Source organism: Musa acuminata, chromosome BXJ2-3 (genome assembly GCF_036884655.1).
Source record: "Musa acuminata AAA Group cultivar baxijiao chromosome BXJ2-3, Cavendish_Baxijiao_AAA, whole genome shotgun sequence".
Lineage (NCBI taxonomy): Eukaryota > Viridiplantae > Streptophyta > Magnoliopsida > Zingiberales > Musaceae > Musa > Musa acuminata.
In genome coordinates, this window is record NC_088340.1 from 31,542,349 (window position 1) to 31,559,639 (window position 17,291).

Genomic DNA, 17,291 nt, shown 5'->3' on the forward strand with positions numbered 1-17,291 from the left:
AGGTGTGGTATAGCCCACCATGATTCAAAGCTCAAAAGGAGTCACGATTGAAGTTGAGAGTGACTGGTCGAGGAAGCCATGGCTGCACATGCATACCACTGAGGCCACATGGGCTCCTTGCGGGCGACATGAGTGCTGGGGAAAGGTTGGCTTTTAAGAGCCTCACAACAAAATGCCGAGGCACCACACACACACACACACCACTTATGAATCCATTTCAGTATCTATTTGATGTGCGGTTTGTTTTGTGGCTGGAGTCTTCTGTTGTTTCTTTCATGGACTTCGTTTGTGAGATAATGGAATAATATAGCATTTAAAAACAGTAATAGGACTATAAAATTATGAAAAAGTTTTTTTTTTCTTTTGATTTAAATATTCGGTCAAGTTTGTAACTTTTGATATAGCATTGATCCTCTACTGTATATGTATATATAAATTTTGATATATATATGCATACATATGTATATATATAAATAAATATATATATATATATGTATATATGTATATATATGTATATATATATATATATGTATATATGTATATATATGTATATGTATATATGTATATATATGTATATGTATATATGTATATATATGTATATGTATATATAAATATATATGTATATATATATATATATGTATATATGTATATATATGTATATACATATATATATGTATATGTACATGTATATATATGTATACATACATATGTATACATATATGTATACATATACATATGTATACATATACATATACATATATATATGTATACATATATATATATGTATACATATATATATGTATATATATATATATACACACACACACACACACACACACACACACACACACACACACACACACACACACAAACACACACACACACACACACACACACACACACACACACACACACACACACACACACACACACACACATACAGACATACATACATACATACATACAGACAGACAGACAGACAGACAGACAGACATATTACTCTTAATTCTGAATCAAATGAAGGTGACATATTACTCTTAATTCTGAATCAAAATGTTTTGAATTACAGTGTATCGTCTGTTACAAAAGAAAATTATGCTACATATAGAACTAATGAAAAGAGAGCAAATCATCTTCCAGAAGTTATTTCACAAAATAGAGTGCATTTGAAAGAAACACTGAAACTGCTACATGATACAGATTTGGCACGAAGTACTTTGTAGCGTTTGTTGCTCATGGTAATAGGTATTTCCTGCTCTGTACATTGAACTTGCTGGAAGATGAAGCAAATTAATGGTGCAGTATATCTCATAACTGTGAACCTTTTAATTGGTATCAATGGTATTCACGACGTCCATGCGCCATCATGAATGACTAATGGCTTTGACTTTATTCTGTCTTTGGATGGAGCAAAAACATCCAAATATCGAATGCTGCAGTGCATCTCAGAATATACTTCAGCTTTGTGTATTAGTTTCTTGGAAATTTACACCCGAGTCGTTGCCCTTGCTCTAGCCACAGACCTTTCATATAATTCTTCATATTGTGTTGCTGAAGAATTCCAACTGAAATCCAGTCTCATGTCCCTCTGAACAAGTTGTTGCCAGCTCTCAGGGCTTCTGATGCAGTACTGAAATGCTCGTTCCATGGCATTGCTTAGACCCTACAGGATGTTCTTGTCACTTTGATTATTGACTTACAGAACTTGTCTTTGCATCAAATATATAAGACTCTCAGAGGTGATGATAAATTAACAGATGCAATGAATATTAAAAAGTATACTCTAGACTTGCGTTTGTGAGCATTGGCCTAATTGATCAAACAATGACGTTCACCTGTTCATTAGGTGTGATAAATGTGAATCCATTTCGGTATTGTACTGGTACTGTATTATCATCAATATCAAAAACACTGCAAAAAGAAAGATTGTAATTAATAAATAAAGTGGAATACAAATATTTGTACATGGCGACACCAGTAAGGAACAATCTAATTAGGCACCTACCTATCATTCAGCCCGCCAGTTTTTCTTACAATTGGCACAGAACCATATCTCATAGCAATCATCTGTATTATCACATACATTGAAAAACTAGTTTCAAAATCAACACAAAAAGACATCCATACAATAATGAAAGAGTAATCTGAGCTAGTTCTACTGTCATGTAAACACCGTCTTTGTAACTAACAAGATGCTGCCTTCGAAATGGTATAGGCGAGAAGCTTTTGTATACAGAAACCATAAAATAGGTCCAGATAAATAACAATTGGCAGAAAATAGCATAAAGACCGTACCTGGGTAAGGCCACAAGGCTCAAACATTGATGGAATAATAAACATGTCAGATGCTGCATAAATCAAGTGTGAAAGAGCATCATCATATTTCAAGAGCAATCGAACATGAGAGTGGCTTTGGAAATGATTTGCAATGCCCTCAAACTCTTGCTGCAAGATAAAGTAATCTTTAGAGACATGCTGTTTGTCATTGACAAAGAAAAAAAGCCTCATGCAAGGAAGTAATTGCAGATAAACAAAGAAGAAAATAGGATCAACTCAAAATTACGTTTTTATTTTATGTTCTAATTGTGCCTCCATAATGGGCGCCCTGATTAGTCAGATAAGAAAGGGAAGAATGTTTTAGTGGTTTATAAGGGTAGATGAGTCTATACTGATTAATGTAGACTCAAATGCTTACTTTGGATCCTCTTAAAGTAAAAATTAAACTCAAGTCTATTAAGACTTTCACTGTTTTGATTAAATATTTATGTAATCTGTCAACTACCTGCTTAAGTAGAAATAACATACAAGAATTGTGACATAATTTTGAATAATTCATATTCATGATAATTCATAAACCATGATGCAGAAACCATAATTTCTTAGAGGTTAACTCCTGAGAAAAGCTAGCATATGTTTATTTATTCTATAAAACTACCAACAACATTTGTCCATATAATACAAGCACACTCATATATCAAGAAATCCTCATGTAAGGTCTCTTGGGAATCCCATGTCCAATCATTTTGGATTTCCTGTATATATAGCATACATGTTTCATGTCCAAGTAACATATCTAAAGTTCATAACAAATGCCATAAAACAGGAAGAACTCAAAGATCATTCATTGCTTGTGTAGTAAGAATACTGGTCTGATATAATCTCGGTAACCTATTTGACCACTACAATACCAGTTTACCGGTAGTATACTGACCTAAACTGTCTGGTGTCATTGAGTAAAATAAATAAGGGACAAAAGAATGGTTAATCACATCTAATATCAATATATATGTTTTGATGTCATACTTGGTTAGACCAGTGGACTGGTAAATACAAGTTGATACTTATCATCGCAACTGGTATCTAAAACCTTAACAAACATTTTTTATGTGAAAATAAGGAACCATCCATAAAACTGATAGACTGCTTTTCAACAAAAGAGACATTACTTGAATGTGGGCCACTGGACTTGAACCAAGAAGCACAAACTGTCCTCCCAACTCCAGTGTACGGTATATTGCATGTCTGATAAGATGCACACCTTTCTGTGGTACGAGCCGTGTAATGCAACCAACCTGTTCATGAAATTTCAAATACTTGCTTTAAGATGAGAAGCAGTATTATGAGCTCACAGAAGATGGTGCTTGATTAAAATAAAGATTTCATATTCTTCTGAAAAATGTTCTACCATTCCTAAGTATGAACAAAGGAATAACCAGAAAAACAAACTACTATTTTCTGCAGACAAAGCTACATCTCTCATAAAGAAAAAGGATTAACAGGATAACGAATTTCTTACAATAAACCTATGAAAAGAAAATCTTACAATAGTGTCACATGAATATGGATGTGATTAACAAAATTGAATTTCTTTCTTGAAATTTTGTTTTAATTGTCAAAAGAATTTTTTTGGGCTCATCAAAAGGGCAAATTGGTGCCATAGTGATATTGCTCCATTATGACTTAGTGTTTAGTGTCAACTCTTCCAGAAATGAACTCCCTGCTTACATTAACCCTGCATAAGGTTGCTCCATAAGGTTCCATATGTTGGTCCTCCAAGAACACTGTATTTGCAGAAGCCTTAGCTACAACCTATAAAGTATTGAGATGGATACAACCAAGAATTGAAATTTTTATATAAAATATTAAAAAAAAAAAAATAATATAAAAAAAAATCTAAAAAGGAGGCGTACGCTACCTCAACGATGTCGCCTCCTCCTCTTCTCCTTGTTGCCTCAAATGAGGAGAAGAATGTGGACTCCTTCATCTCCTCATCTGCGGCATTTGGCGAAGAAAGCAGTGAAGACGTTGAAGGCCGCAGACGTCTCCGATCTTCGGTGAAGAACACAACGAAGAAGCCCAAAATTTCAGACGAGGTGATGGAGGAGACCACCTCTTCCGCTGCCCTAGCCGTCGCCTAGTCGTTACCTCCTAGATCGAGATCGTCGAGGGAGGGCGGTGTCGGATCGGGACGTGTCAAGGTTCTCCCGATTCTCCCTCTTCTTCGAATGCTATCTCTTTCTTCTTCCTTCTCTCTTGACGCTTCTTCTTCCCTTGCCGCAACCAGGCTGATACCGCCCGGTAGCGGGAAGTCACGGTTGAAAATTTCGGGCGACCTGTTTCGGGCGGTAACGGTCAAAATTTCGATCGTTACCGTCCGATACAACCATGTATCGTCCGATACGGGGCTAGATCAAGCATTCCGCCCGGTAGCAGGCGGTCCGTGTACTGGTCTACTGACGGACCGATACATACCGCTCGATATGAGCGGTACCATTCGAAATTTAGAACCTTAGATACAACACAATATGGGAATGCTAACATGACAAATCGTATAAAAGAACACATGTCAAATAATAAATATATATACTCCTATGTTGTTTTGATTTTATACTTTGTATGATATCGACAATTATACAATCATCATAAAAGCAACTTAAGAAAAAAACATGTTAACCATACATCTACAGAACAAATGTTCACACAAATACTTCAAACATGTATATACCATATAGTATATAGACACCATCATGAAGTCAAAAGTCCAAGTTACAAACCTATAGATGATGTCTACCATACATACAATAACTAATATCAATGACCTGATGGACAAGAGTCTAATATATTTTAAATACCCAACATGTGCTGAAAGTGTCCAACTGTGTCAGTGTCTGACGTGGACAGTACAGATATACTATATAGCATGGTTTGACATATCGCCCTGTATCGAGCAGTATAGCAGTTGGGGGGGTGTATCGAGCGATACATCCTTCATACTAGGCAAAACGATCAAAATTTGATCGTTACCAACCTATACCGGTTGGTAATGGTCGGATTTCAACCAGAATCAATCAAGGGCCCAGAATGAATTGGTTCCAATCGTCAATTTGACTGTTGGATCCATTTAAATGTCTATTTAACCCCACTTCTCCTCCCTCTTTCACCCTATTTCAATATCACATTTTTTAACACTATCTAACTCAACCACTCTCTCCTTCTCACAAATTCTCATGTTCAATATCAACAAAAGAACCTTTTAGAACATACTGCAAAGCTACTCATCAACATCTCGAAAAGATAAATCCACTTTTCCTTCTTTTTTAAATATTTTTTTTATTAAAACATAACTGAATTTGCATTTAATTCCAATTAAAATACCCTAATTTAGGGTTTTCCTCATTTTTAGGTATTTGTTTTGAACTATCAACATGTTCCAGCATACCATGTGTCGGTATGCTTGTATAGACCTATATATACTGGATCGGTGAAAGACCAGCATGGTCGGTTGGCACAAAATACACCATCATGAAGTCATAAGTCCAAGTTGCAAGCCTATAGATGATGTCCACCGGACACGCAATAACTAATATCAATGACTGTTGATAGACAAGAGCATGGTTTGCAGTACCGGTCCGTACCGCCCTGTCACGGACAAACTTCGAAACAGGGTGTTCGATGTAATGCTTATGTATGTCCGTGTCTTTTGGCATGTTCATACCTTGTACAGCATGTAGAGGGGCGGCCGAAGGCTTAATAGTCCCATTTTAGTTGGGTTGGTGGCCTCTTTAGGCTTGTAAATAAAGGTTGTGTCATGTGGACACGTGCGAGAGATTCTCGGTCTGTAATAGACCATTTTACCCTTTGTTGTGCCACTGTTCAGAGCTTGTAAAGTCTGTTTGTAATTTGCATTGTCTATGAAGTGTTTTTCGGAGATGTTTGCTTGTGGATCCCGATTGAGGCGTTCTCTCTAGCCCATTCTCTCTTTTGTTGGTCCTAAGGGACAATGGGAGGCTTCGGGGAGGTTGACCTTTGCGGACGGATACGCAGGGGTGCCGCACGACTTAGGCAAAACCAGCTAAGTCCGTGACAGCCCGGTACGGGCGGTACGTACCGGTCCGACAGGCTTCCGGTACGCGGACCGCCTGTTACCGGTCTGGTACTATAGCAGTACTGTAGCACTGCTGCAGTGCTCGGCACGCCTGAATATACTGCTCGGTACACCTGGGTGTACCGAGCGGTATACCGTACCGTACCGGTACCGAGCCCAGGTCGAAACTCCGGTACGGTACGGTATTGCGAACCTTGGACAAGAGTAGTATATTTTAACTACCCAACATGTGGCAAACCTATAGATGATGTCTACCATACATACAATAACTAATATCAGTGACCTGATGGACAAGAGTCTAATATGTTTTAAACCCAACATGTGCTAAAAGTGTCCAACTGTGTCAGTGTCTGACGTGGACAGTACAGACATGCTATATAGCATGGTTTGACATATCGCCCTGTACTGAGCAGTATAGCAGTTGGGGGGGTGTATCGAGCGATACATCCTTCATACTAGGCAAAACGATCAAAATTTGATCGTTACCAACCTATACCGGTTGGTAATGGTCGGATTTCAACCGCAATGCCTATTTAACCGTTGGATCCATTTGAATGCCTATTTAACCCCACTTCTCCTCCCTCTTTCACCCTATTTCAATATCACATTTTTTAACACTATCTAACTCAATCACTCTCTCCTTCTCACAAATTCTCACTCATGTTCAATATCAACAAAAGAACCTTTTAGAACATACTGCAAAGCTTCTCATCAACATCCCGAAAAGATAAATCCACGTTTCCTTTTTTTAATATTTTTTATTAAAACAGAACTGAATTTGTATTTAGTTCCAATTAAAATACCCTAATTTAGGGTTTTCCTAATTTTTAGGTATTTTTAGAGATTTTTTAGATATTTTTTTGAACTATCGACATGTTTCAACGTATCATGTGTCGGTATGCTTGTATAGACCGATACATACTGGATTGACGAAAGACCAGCATGGTCGGTTGGCACGAAATACACCATCATGAAGTCATAAGTCCAAGTTGCAAGCCTATAGATGATGTCCACCAGACACACCAAAACTAATATCAATGACTGTTGATGGAAAAGAGTAGTATGTTTTAACTACCCAACATGTGGCAAAAGTGTTCAACTGTATCAATGTCTAACATGGAAACTGTGGACATAGCAAGCATTTTGGAGAATTGATGCTTTATAGGCCGCATCCTCGTTTTCTTGGACTCATTAAATGGTCAGCGATCCCCACATTTTCATTGCTATCATCCCTCCTACCCCAATCACCTTGGGCAAGACTAGGATATCATTCATTTCATATATTCATTAGCACTACATTGTTCCATAAATCAAATGCTGATTAAGACATGTTTTAGATACATGAAACTGAAACCCTTTTCACAAAACATCTTTGTTTCCACCATATTGAAAAATGATAAAACAAAACACTCAGAGTAAAATCTATAACTTTCGATGAGATTAAACTTTTGAAATGTTTAGCAGTTGAGAATAAAAGCTCTGAGAGTTGATGATATTAAATGGCTTCTCAAGAGGACTATTGCATCCATTTCCCACAACTGGTTAGAAATGCAAACAGAACACACAGAGGTAGGAATTGATCTTGCTAACAAATACTTACAAGACAACCCAATTATAGAGACTAAGGGAAGAGTATAACTAGTTCCTGAAGTTATCTGGATATTCAGTAGCTGGTTGTTAGAATGGGAAACCAAAAAAGGGTTCCTTCAGCAATAAAGTGACAATGCAACAATAACAAAATCAACCTTATATCACACTTGTTGACAATTATTGGTCTGTTCTTGGTCCTTGTAATAAGCAATACTTAAGCTCCACGAAGAATGGCTTCTAAATATGCAGTTAAGTTGATAGGTAAGCTAGAGCTACTTATATGCGATTGTCATGTGATTGTTCAGTTGATGATATGTTGAATACTTTATAATGAGAAAAAAGAAACTTTTCATATGTTTAAGAGGGTTAAAATATGGCAACAGTTAAGATTAGCATTACATATTACCACTATGCCAAATCACTGCAACAAACAAGTAACTAGAAAGGAAATTAAGTTCTTTGATACTCAAGCTTTATAACTTTGTCCAAATACACGACCAGAAGGACCTAAAAGGCAGTAATCAGATAGCATATCTTAATTTGATGTGAAGAAGTTTACCAGTGGTTGAGTAACCTTTGAACTGGAAAGCTTAAGAAGCTTCCTTAGAGCATCTTTGTTCTCTGCTTTTCCCTGAAGATCATCAGCACTGTATTGAACTCTGATATAGTTATCTGTAGAAGGATTCCATGCATCTGTATCAATACCATTAAGAACCCCAACAAATTTCTTAGAAGAAGATTTTAATGTTTCATGGAGTCCCCGACCACCCTGTCAAAAGAAGCAACACATCAGTAAGAGCAGAAAGTCAAAGAAGCTACACATATATGTTTAAATACTAAATAAGTCAAAAACCAGAGCCAAAAAGCATTTTTTTAGTAAAATAGATGCAGTTCATGACTATAGAAATAAAATCTGACATTTAAGGACAACCATTTCAAGTATAAACCAAAAGGTATATTGAGCTAGACATTGCTCATTACAATTAAAATAAGGAAACAACTATGAGGACATAAACAATGTTATCAATGATAAACATTATAAGCTGAACTTCTGGGGTATCCCATGGACCATATACCTGGATTGAACAATGAAACAAACATATTTCAGTGGAAAAGGGACCTGTTACTTAAGAGAATTTTCTTAACTATGAAGAGTGAAGACTACTATAATTGAAGTCTCAGTCATCATCAAGAAGAAAAAATAAGTAACAACTTAACTATAATCACAACTCGTATAATCAAGACAAGTATCTAGTATTAGTACACTAATTTGCTATATGATAAAAACCTGAGAAACTACAAACAATTGCATAATATGCATGAAAATAAGAACTTCCTACTGAGTTGCAACCTCAGCTGCGGTTATTCATGTGATAAGTAGGCATAAGGACCTTGTTTAACTTTCATGCCATATAAATGAAAAAGAAATGCTTTAAAGATCTGAACTGCCTAGTGATGCCGTTCCATATGTGCTGGTTGACCGTGGTAGAGGCAATCAATCACATCAAGTAGACTTGGCAAGTGAAAATGTACAAGAAGCCACCAAGTAGATGTTCTTGATATGTTGTTTTATAAAACTGATACAACTATCTAGTCTTTTTATTTTTCTGGTGATATTTTCTGTAAGTCCATAGGTCAATTTTTCTCTTGGGTCAATGATAAACTGGCAATGAATCAGTATATTCTCAGAGGGTTCATTCTCCTTTGTGATTCAGTTGCATTAAGTTTAAACAAGCATAACAAACTTCCAGGCAACAGAAATATCCACATGGATCAAGAAATTATATGGTTTACTTTTAAAGTGTAATTAGCCAAGCCATGCCAAACCTAGGATCTGATTAGGCTAAGCACAAACCCCTGTACCCAGGATGTAACACTACATTTTTATTCTTCTGCCTAATCACATATTATACTCAACAGGATTAGGTGCCCCAGATATCTTCGAGTAACTTAATTTGCATTAATCTGCATGCACTTAAATATTTGGAGGCTTACAGTTACAGCTCCAATAAGGTTATTAACTACTAGACAGCAGAGGCCCAAATGCCCAGATACCTTTATATCATGCACAATATCCTGCTCTGTGGTAAGCAAAAATCTGAATCATAAAGGAAAATACAACATTTGCAGATGTTTTCAGAAAGGTTGATCAGTACCTCTATAGTGCACACCTCTTGAGCATAAGTTGGTGATACAGTGGTAACAATGTTAGAGAACACAATTGCACCCTGAAATTTTACTCCACTGCTTTATCAACAAAATAGGAGGAAAAAAAAATTCCATACTTTTAGTAGGTCTATTTCACTGACATTTGCATAATGGTCTCTTAAATTACCTTGACAGGATTGACCTTATCATGTGCTGAATTGTCCTGCATTCTGTCAGGTCTATTTAGGTGGTGAACATTAAGTCCACAGGATGCCAACTCTGAAGCAGGTGCTGTCCCCTGATATTCGAAGTTGTGGCAGGTGAAGCAAATTCTAGCTGAATTAAAACCTTTGGCAGCATATATATCCCAATAAAGTGGTGCCTGAAAATAAAGAACTCGGTTACATCTGGGATTTTAGAAAATGTCAACCACAGCTGTGTAACTGAAATTCCATTAACAAGCAAGGGGCATTCGATCATTTAACATGATGTCAGCAGATGGTACTTAGTGCCTACAACAAAAGCTGTCTGCCAATCATGACAATGAATTATGTCAGGTTTTTTCCCAGCTTGATAGAGCAATTCAAGAGCAGCACGGCTAAAGAATGAAAAACGTTTGAAGTCATCATGCTCTCCATAGTATTTTCCTCTCCAGAAGAACTTAGCTGGATGATGAGGCTCTATAAAATACACAGGCAGACCTGCAAATCACATTCTTGTGAACCTCAATTTGTTAAAATATATCACTTCTTTTAGATTAAAGGCTAAAAATCTGTGTCAATCAAGCTTTAGACCTTCAATAGTCCCAATCCAAATTTTATTCTTGAACGTCTGTCCATCAAAATAAGACTCTACTACAACATCCAGAGCCTGCAACATTAGCCAAACTGAGAATTTAGTAGAAGAAACAGCTCGTTTTCCCAAAAGATAGAAACAATACAATGTAACAAGCAAGTAATATACCTTCAGGTCAGTGATAAGATCATGCTCCATGCAATCATATTTTGGAAGGATAATTTCTACCAAGTGTCCCTTCCGCTGTAGTGCTTTACCAAGACCAGACACAACATCCCCTAAGCCACCAACCTAAACACATAAATAGATAAGAACATGATTGGATAAAAGAACGGAGAAGTTGAGTTTAACAAAAATACAAATTAAACAAAACAGATTAAATAAATTTACACACAGGCAACAACCTTATAGTCAAACAGACATGTTTAGAGGGGCCTCACATTCCTTTGACTTTGAGCGGATGCTTACGAAGTTGGTTCAAGAGCAAAACAATGAAACAGAAAACTAAAACAACAGTCTAGCATTCACAAAGTACTTCAACAAATTAGCACCTATCATCATTAGTTAGTGACCAAGCTACCTTATCTTGCTGATTCATTTGCAACAATAAATAACTTGGATTCAATTTAAAAGACAAAAGGTACTTCAACTTTATTCGAAAGCTTCTTCTGCTGACTGAACAATAAGGTACTTCAAAAGCTAAAACAAAAGATCTAAAAAATCTCAAAACCAATTTGACATGTATTCAAATTGAAAGACACGGAACATATGAGTTAAACTTGGAATAGCATATTGCCAAATTTATCATAAACATAAATCATTTTGATTTCAACTGTGACTTTGCCTCACCTTTGCAACTGGAGCCATTTCTGCTGCAATATGGATTATGTGCAATCCTGGGCTGCATAAGTGAAACAGAAAAAAAGAGTAAATGTAGACATGTTTCACACTATAATGTTATACTGTTTCATATGATAATGTTATATAGATCACATCTACCCGTGATGGCAACAAGAAACCCAACCTTTTGCGAGAGTACGTCAACTTGAGGAACGTAGCCACCTTTTCATGCTCATTCTTGCACCTACTTGCCAAAAATGCATCATGAATCTGAGCATCCTTCTTCCATATCATTTCTCTCAACAACTTAGCATCATTAGGTGAGATTTTCTTTTCAAGTAACCAACCTTCAATTATAAGCAGTAAACGACTCCAGAATTCCCAAGGCATATTTTCCAATGAAGATTTTTGAGATCTTTTCTCGCTTTCTTCTTTTAATTTAGTTAGTGTATGATGAAATTCTCTAACTGATTCTTGAAACATCTCAATTTGGGAATGTATTTCTAGATCAGACTCCTGCAATCGTTTCTCCAATATATCAATTTTCTGTTGCAGAATCTCATCAAAATGGTGAAACTTTTCAGATGGAAACTTTGACATATTTGTTTCTGTTATTGACGCTTCTAACTTGTCAACCTTCTTCTGCAGCTCATGATATTGTTGTAAATCTAAAGAAGGATGGTCCAACTTTTGCCTTGCATTATCAAACAATGCTTGTAAATTTTCAACCTTGATCGACAAACCTTTGCATTCACATTGCAGAGAATCAAGTTTTGAAACATCATCTTGAGCATTTGCAAATTGAGATTGCAGCTCTCTAAAGGAAGCCTTTAAAGCAGATTGTTCTCTCCCTAGCAATGATACATGCTCCTCTGTTTCACTAACATCAGCAAGTTTCAACTTAAGAGTCTGTATATCATCCTTTAGAAATTCATTTTCTTTTCTGAGATCATTAAGCTCCAACACAAGGGGAGATTCACGGTCAAGTATACCATGCTTTCCTTCCTTGACAGAATTCTTTGAGGACATTTCATTCTTCAGCTTCTCAAGCTGCCTTTCGAGTAGCTCCACATTTATCTTCTCTTGAGCTGCAACTTTAATTCGTGCATCTGTTTCTGCTAACTTCATCTCTAAATTGTTTATTTCAGCTTGCAAAGCCTCCTTTTCAGAAAGAATTTTATCAAGTTCTTTAAGTGCATGAATTCGAGCTTGATTAAGAAGCAAAATATCTGCATAACAAATTATTAAAGTGGCAAACGAATTATAAAGATAAAGGTAACAACTTCGCATGGAAGCACAAATAAGTATGCCTACTTTTCTCAGCATTCCTGATCATGGATATTAAGTCTTCTAGACGAATGCTTGAATGCGATTGTCTGACGTCATTCTCAATCTGCGGAAGAAACATATTATTCATAAAATTCAACTCCTTGACAAAAAATGATCAAAACAACTAAGTATGTGCACCAATTGGATATATAAGTTGTTGTAAGCAATCAATAAGCATCAATCTAGAGAAAAAAACAAAAGGTAGACAAGCAATATTGGAAAAGATCATCTAATGCATTTAATAAGAGGATGAACTTAGTTCACAATACTTTGCTAATGTGGGTTTGGGAAGGGTCAATATAGGCCTTACCTTTATACTTATAGAGAGGCTGTTCCTGAACAAACACATTGAATAAGTACACAAAAAATAGCTGACCACTGAGTAATAGTCAAGGGAAGAATATATCTCCTCACAGTAAAAATGAACTTTTTGATGAGGAATTAAGGAAACAAGGGAAGAATATATCTCCCCACGGTAAAAATATTTTGAAATTTGTTTGCATCAGTTGATGAAACCTTCCTATTTGTCATAACAGACCCAACAGAAAAGGTGTCCCAATATGTAGTCTATGCACACAAAGAACAGTGAAAATAATTAGCAAGTGATTTGCCACTCTATAGATTAGGTCGAAGCAGACGAATTCCAATGACAAATCTGCAACCTGCCGTATCTTGACGGCAACTGTATTCTACCAACCATTTACTGCAACAAGACAAAAGGTAAGAACCAATCTCAAAAGAGAAGGATCCAAGGGATAGAGTCTTATATGAGCCATGATAGCTAAAAGGTAAGACACCAAATGATGTTCAAAACATGCTGTCAAAATGACCTCTACAGTTCAAAAAAGAAAAAAAAAATTGCAATTAAGTGTCTCTATTACCAAAAGTAATAAGATGCATCACAAAAGTTAACAAAGAGAGTACATTACCACGATATTAGTTTCTTCAGGGGTCAACACTGCCACATTCATCTCCCTGTTAATATCAGAGTCAGCATCATCACTTGATATAGTTTTCTCGCCTGACCGTGATATACCAGCAACACTAGATTCTTGAGCTTCACTGTTGTTATTTTTATGGGATTGAGTGTCCATATTTAGTGGAAATTGCCTTGAAGGAACTCTTTTAGCTTGCTGTCTCTTTTGCTGGGAACTGTATACGATAAAGCATTTTCCCAAACAGCAGTTATGATATATTACAATAATTCTTCACAAACAAAAAAGTTATATAGTTAACTCACAGTAAATTTGAATCAAATTATGGTATTAAAAGTACAAACATATTACCATTTTCATTTGGACTTAATTAACTTTCGTTGCACTGGGACAGCAGAACATATGGTTTGTCAACAAGGTCATGCATGTGTTTTTGTATATAAAACAAAATAATTAAACCCTTCAAGACTTCTTTATTATGAAATTTTGGTACCGATAACACCTATGCATGTGCATCTTTTCATGCTATAAAATGTAAGCATTCATATGTATGTGTGCATGCATGAAATGGAAGGATGGTTCAAGGCTTCTTTGTTTTCTTAACAGACATATGAAGAAACGAAGAAAGCTAGCAGGTCATTTCATAGACGGATCAGTATAAGCAGGGGTATTTTGAAAGAACCAATAATTAACACAAAGTGTATCATTGAGAATTTTGAAAGTGAAAATACTAGCAAAAGGATGAATGCTTAAGCAGACTGTACATGAACAAACACTGGAAAAATAGTTGTAACAAAATAATACAATAAGAAAGGTACAAGGAGCTAAGAGCAAGAAATTTTGAAGCCATGGTTGGATGAATGTCATGAGGGAACCATGGGCATCAGGCCATAGGAAAATAAGAAAATATTGGAGTTTCATTAGGTAAATATCACAACTCATTCCTCATGGACTCTTAACTAGACTTCTATTCATACTAGCAAAAATTATCCTTCAAGAGAGAAGAAAGAAAATAAAAATTACAATCAGTTGATTTTGTTTTATTGTTTCTTCTTCCTTCTTATTTAGCTGAAAGTTTTTTCCATATGACTCAATCAGATAGAACTAAATATGAAACTGGGTATAACTCAACCAATCTAGTATTTTCACTCAACCAAACACTAAATAAACCGAATTTGAACTTGGACCATTTCCATTGCAAGAATTTTCCATGTGGAGAGAGTTTGTACAAAATTAGTTTGGGCATTCTGCATGCTAATACGACAAGATTATGGTTGCACTGTGTCATAAACTGGCCCAATAGTCCTACTGATACAAAAATTCAAACATAACGAGCATGAAACCATGCGGCCCAAAAGCATCATAACCCCTCCCATCTCCAGGGTACTGATATTTCACCTAACATGTGCATCTTTCATCATAATTCTGGAAGCTTCAGGATTAACTATCTATTTTGATGATGTATATCTAGGAACAATGTGGGATGAAATTGGTAAATTATAATAGGATTTCTATTTTACACTACTGAAGACCAGTTTTCTTCATTCCCCTGTTCTCTTCATCAAGTGTCATCTAAACTAACTGAAGTACTAATTGAGGTGTCACATACTGACTGATATTTCACCTAAAATGAGCTTATTCCATCATAATACTGGAAACTTCAACTGCTCTAACTTTTGATTCGATGATGTATATCTGGGTACAATATGTGATGAAATTGAATTATTATTCTATTGCTATTTTTAAGCTACCGAAGACCAGTCTTGTTTATTCTTCTGTTTTCTTCATCAAGTATCATCTAAACTAACCTTGTACTACAATTTTTTACCGGATAAGCAAATGATTCACCAATTCCGTAGTTAAAGCAGATTTCATTAATCCTGTCGCAGCGATCAAAGTCACAAGAAGAAGCAAGAAACTGCAAATGACCAAAGAACCCCACTCAAGAAACCAAACCAACGATTCTTGAAGCAGAAATCTGTAGAAGCAAGAAAGTGCAAGTGACCAAGAACCCCAGCTCGAGAAACCAAACCAAACCAACGATTCCTCTAAGCCGAAACCTTCCAGTAAAGACCACCAATCGTCACAAGCAAACTCAAGACATCGTAACTGCCGACAACGCCAGTGAGAAATCACGGGAACCCCAATCGGCCGTTTGGAAACCGACCTACGCGATCAAGAAGGAAGCGGGGAGGGCGGACCTCAAGTTCCTGTTCCGCATCTTGCCAGAGACACGGAGCGAGGGGCGGAGGCGTGCGATCGGGGGGCGGGCGCGGGGCTTGGTGCAGCTCAGCCCGCGGCCGAGAACCAGGGAGCACGCCTCCGACGCCATGCGAGGAGAGCTCCAAGAAGCACAACACCAGAAGAAGAAACCCGGAGAGCAGTTAGGTTTCTTGGATGGTCATCGCCACAAGAAGAAACGAAGCGAGAAGAGAATCCTCGAGAAACGGATCTCCTCCCTTCCTCTTTATATAAAGGCAGCGCTTCCTTCGTTGCTTTGCCGTCTTCCTTCGGATATTTAATCTGCCTTTCCGCAGGTGTCTTCTGCGTCTGAGCGGATCGGAATTGACCGTTGATAGGGGGCTCCAATTGAGAAGCCCATCGATCGAGGCCGTCGATCGATATCCTGGACAACGACATTTAACTAGATCCGAAGGATCTGGACCGTCGGAATAGGATAGAGAAAGAAGGGTGAGCAAAGGTGTGCTCGTATCACGAGGTCATAACGGTGTGTCGTGATATCGTGGCGGTCGTTGTCGTCATGTGCGATGCACGTGAAATCGGTGTTGCAGCCAATCGCTTCAGCCTAATTATAGAAGATACCGTAGGGGCAAAAATGGCCGAGTCAGAGCACGACAGCAGCCACACTTCAAGTCGACGAAGTGTAGAATTAATCAACTAGAAATCACCCGCATTGATCAGGAAAAGACGAATCCTAAAGACAACGCAAGATACGACTGAGGAAACGACAGTAGACGCGGACCGGTCGGTTGAATTACCGCTTTGGCATTGGGTCCCTTTTTCTTAGGGTACGTGGCATGTGATGAGTGGTCCTAAATAATATATTCGACTATCATTTAATTCTTTCTTTGTCAAGATTTTTCTTAAGTGGAAGATCTTCTTGCCTATGAACACTCAAATTATGATATTACATTGTGACCTTTGTAGAGAGTGTCATAGTGTTAAAGTTGTCTTAATACTAGCACCTCTGTCCTTGGATACAATATGTAAAGTTCATGCAACGCCAAGCTCCAAAAAGGATAGGAGAA

General features: G+C 37.0%; 1 protein-coding gene across 1 annotated transcript; it reads right to left on the reverse strand.

Annotated features, from left to right (window-relative positions):
• Positions 1 to 1,018: 1,018 nt before the first annotated feature.
• On the reverse strand, positions 1,019 to 16,532 carry LOC135607706 (probable starch synthase 4, chloroplastic/amyloplastic). The gene is made up of 16 exons (XM_065099715.1): positions 16,224 to 16,532; positions 14,017 to 14,239; positions 13,073 to 13,151; positions 11,943 to 12,987; positions 11,768 to 11,819; positions 11,087 to 11,209; positions 10,918 to 10,993; positions 10,640 to 10,824; positions 10,311 to 10,505; positions 10,132 to 10,203; positions 8,535 to 8,744; positions 3,447 to 3,572; positions 2,296 to 2,445; positions 2,006 to 2,067; positions 1,836 to 1,911; positions 1,019 to 1,663 (listed from the first exon to the last, which is right to left on the reverse strand). Exons 1-16 carry the CDS (start codon positions 16,352 to 16,354, stop codon positions 1,487 to 1,489), a joined length of 2,982 nt encoding a protein of 993 aa, XP_064955787.1. The 5' UTR covers positions 16,355 to 16,532; the 3' UTR covers positions 1,019 to 1,486.
• Positions 16,533 to 17,291: the final 759 nt, after the last annotated feature.